This window comes from Vicia villosa, linkage group LG5 (genome assembly GCF_029867415.1).
Source record: "Vicia villosa cultivar HV-30 ecotype Madison, WI linkage group LG5, Vvil1.0, whole genome shotgun sequence".
NCBI lineage: Eukaryota > Viridiplantae > Streptophyta > Magnoliopsida > Fabales > Fabaceae > Vicia > Vicia villosa.
Window position 1 is genome coordinate 150,786,592 of NC_081184.1, and position 2,408 is coordinate 150,788,999.

Consider the following 2,408-nt stretch of genomic DNA (forward strand, 5'->3'; position numbering starts at 1 on the left):
AAAAATTAGTACTAGTATTTATTTCTCAATATCAAACAAGTTGACTTAGGTACAATTTATAAAGTAGTATTACAAATAAAAAGTTCAGAAGAAAAAAAATTCAACTTCATAGGTCAGTTGAATTCTTCCGACTTAAGAAACAAACTTCTTAAGTCAGGTACAAATAGTACTAGTATTTTTTATAAGACTAGACTTATTAAGTCGGTGTCTGTTTAACAGACCTAATAATGTTTCTTAAGTCATGAAAAAGTTCAACTTAAGAAGTAAAAACTTTTTATGTCGGCGATTCTTAGTTCAGGATCGAACAGACTTAAAAAGTCATTTTTAACCAACTTAACAAGATTTTTTTCTACTAAATATATCTAATTACAACTTGTATAGAACCGTTTATGGATTAGTGGTTGAAGGAGTTCGTGAGAAAAATGGGAACAAGTTGTAAAAGGAAAGGCTTGGTTTGGGAATGGGAGTGTTGGAAACTTTAGCAGGAGCTGGAGCTGACACTGGTGACACTGGTGGAACGTCGATTTTTGGATCAGTGGAATGAAGGCTAGGAAATGGCAAGGTGTGCTTTGGAAGAGATGGACCGGAACTGTGCAATGATGGAATTACCTCTGGCATAACAGATGGTTTTGGTAAAGTTGAAATGGATGGGTGTGGTAGTGTGTTTTCATGAAGAAGACGGCGGTTGGTTGAAGGAGTTTTGGAGAATAATGGGAAGGAAGAGAAAAAGGAAGGGGTTGATGATTTGGGAGGAGGGTTGGAAACTGGAGCTGGAGCTGGCACTGGTGGAACGTCGAGTGTTGACTCAGTGGAAGGAAAGCTGGGAAGTGGCATGGTGTGCTTTGGAAGAGATGGAATGGAAGTGTGCAATGGTGGAAGACTTCCTGAAGACAATGGTGGAAGACCTCCTATATGCAATGATGATGGCATTACGTCTGGCAAAGATGATTTTTGTAAAGTTGGTAAAGATGGCATTACATGTGGTAGTGGGGTTACTTGAAGAAGACGGCGAGCCTCGGCGTTCATGCTTGACATTGTTGCAACAACAAGTAGAGCGATGATGAAGGATTTGAAGAAAGCCATTGTTGATGATAACTTGATGGATTGTATTGAGATGAGAAGATGGTTTGAAATTTGATGAGAAGGAAAGGGATGGTTGATGGTCTTATATATTAGTTTAACTTTCTATATTTCACTTTGCTAAATTCATTTTGTGGTAAGATTTGTTGGCTAATTAAAGGATTTGCGATTTTTAATTACTGCCTTCAATGCATTATTAATCATGAAAGTTGAGTTTTTATGTAACTATTTGACTTATTCATTAATCAAATTGTGCATTTTAATCCAACAAAATGAATGCAATCGAACAAACCTTGTGTAGCCTCAAAAAGAAATAGACAATGGCCTAAAAAAAGTAAATTGATATTAAAAATTATTATTTTTTAATTAATTTATTTAAAATTTTGTTTAAATTAATTTTATTTCATCAAATTTGTTCAATGAAATATTGAGTTAGTTGACATGTAGAAGACAGGTGGAAGTTAAGTAATTTTAATTGTTTTATTTTTTTTCATGTTTTAGTTCTAACTAAATCAAACATGATATGAAATCTATTTACTTATATTTTTTTAATATCATTTTAGCATGCTCATTAGATATAAGGATGTGTCAGATGGAATAAGAATTTTGAAAGGCAAACAAAGAATAAGCTGGGTCAATAGTATAAATATAAAAATACAAACAATAGTAATACATACTTTTTCACACCATAGTAATACATACCTTTTCACACCATACAATACAATAAATATACCAATAATATTACAACCTAGTACAATTTAATCACACACAATAAAGAAATGATGCAACTTCTAGACTGATGCTTGACATTGCTACAACAAAAAGTAAAGTTATGGTGAAGGATTTTGTTGAGGCCATTGATAACTCGATTGATTTTATAAGCTAAAGAGTATTTTTGTAGTGAGAGAACTTGCTTTGTGATTTTATGCAAAGTATATGGATAATTAATCATTTTATATAGAGTAAGATATTTTGGAACCATTGAGAGCTTTTGCAATGGTTAGTTAGTTCAACTTCCTGTGTTTCATTTTGACTAAATCTATTAGTGGTTGGACTAGTAGGCTACTCATAAATCATAATATTCAATAGTGTTTCATTTTGTCTGTAATAATTATACTTTAATAATAATCATTATAATGGATAACTAGTTTTGAATTTGGGCCATGTCAATAACCATATTTTTTTTTGGGCCCATTAAATTTTTTTTGGTGGATCATGGTTTAAAAAATCTACCTACTTTACAAAATACCACTTTCTACATTTCTTATGAAACAATTACCTTTTTAACATGGCTTTTTTTCTGACCTTTTTATATTGCATTTAGGTCA

At 32.1% G+C, this 2,408-nt stretch overlaps 1 protein-coding gene across 1 annotated transcript; it reads right to left on the bottom strand.

Annotated features, from left to right (window-relative positions):
- Window positions 1-387: 387 nt before the first annotated feature.
- LOC131605733 (pollen-specific leucine-rich repeat extensin-like protein 1) lies at window positions 388-1,083 on the bottom strand. Its single transcript, XM_058878056.1, has one exon. It carries the CDS (start codon window positions 1,081-1,083, stop codon window positions 388-390), a length of 696 nt encoding a protein of 231 aa, XP_058734039.1.
- Window positions 1,084-2,408: the final 1,325 nt, after the last annotated feature.

Bases quoted from the DNA above. Each gene is read 5' to 3' on its own strand.
- LOC131605733 (XM_058878056.1), bottom strand. From the start codon at position 1,083: ATGGCTTTCTTCAAATCCTTCATCATCGCTCTACTTGTTGTTGCAACA.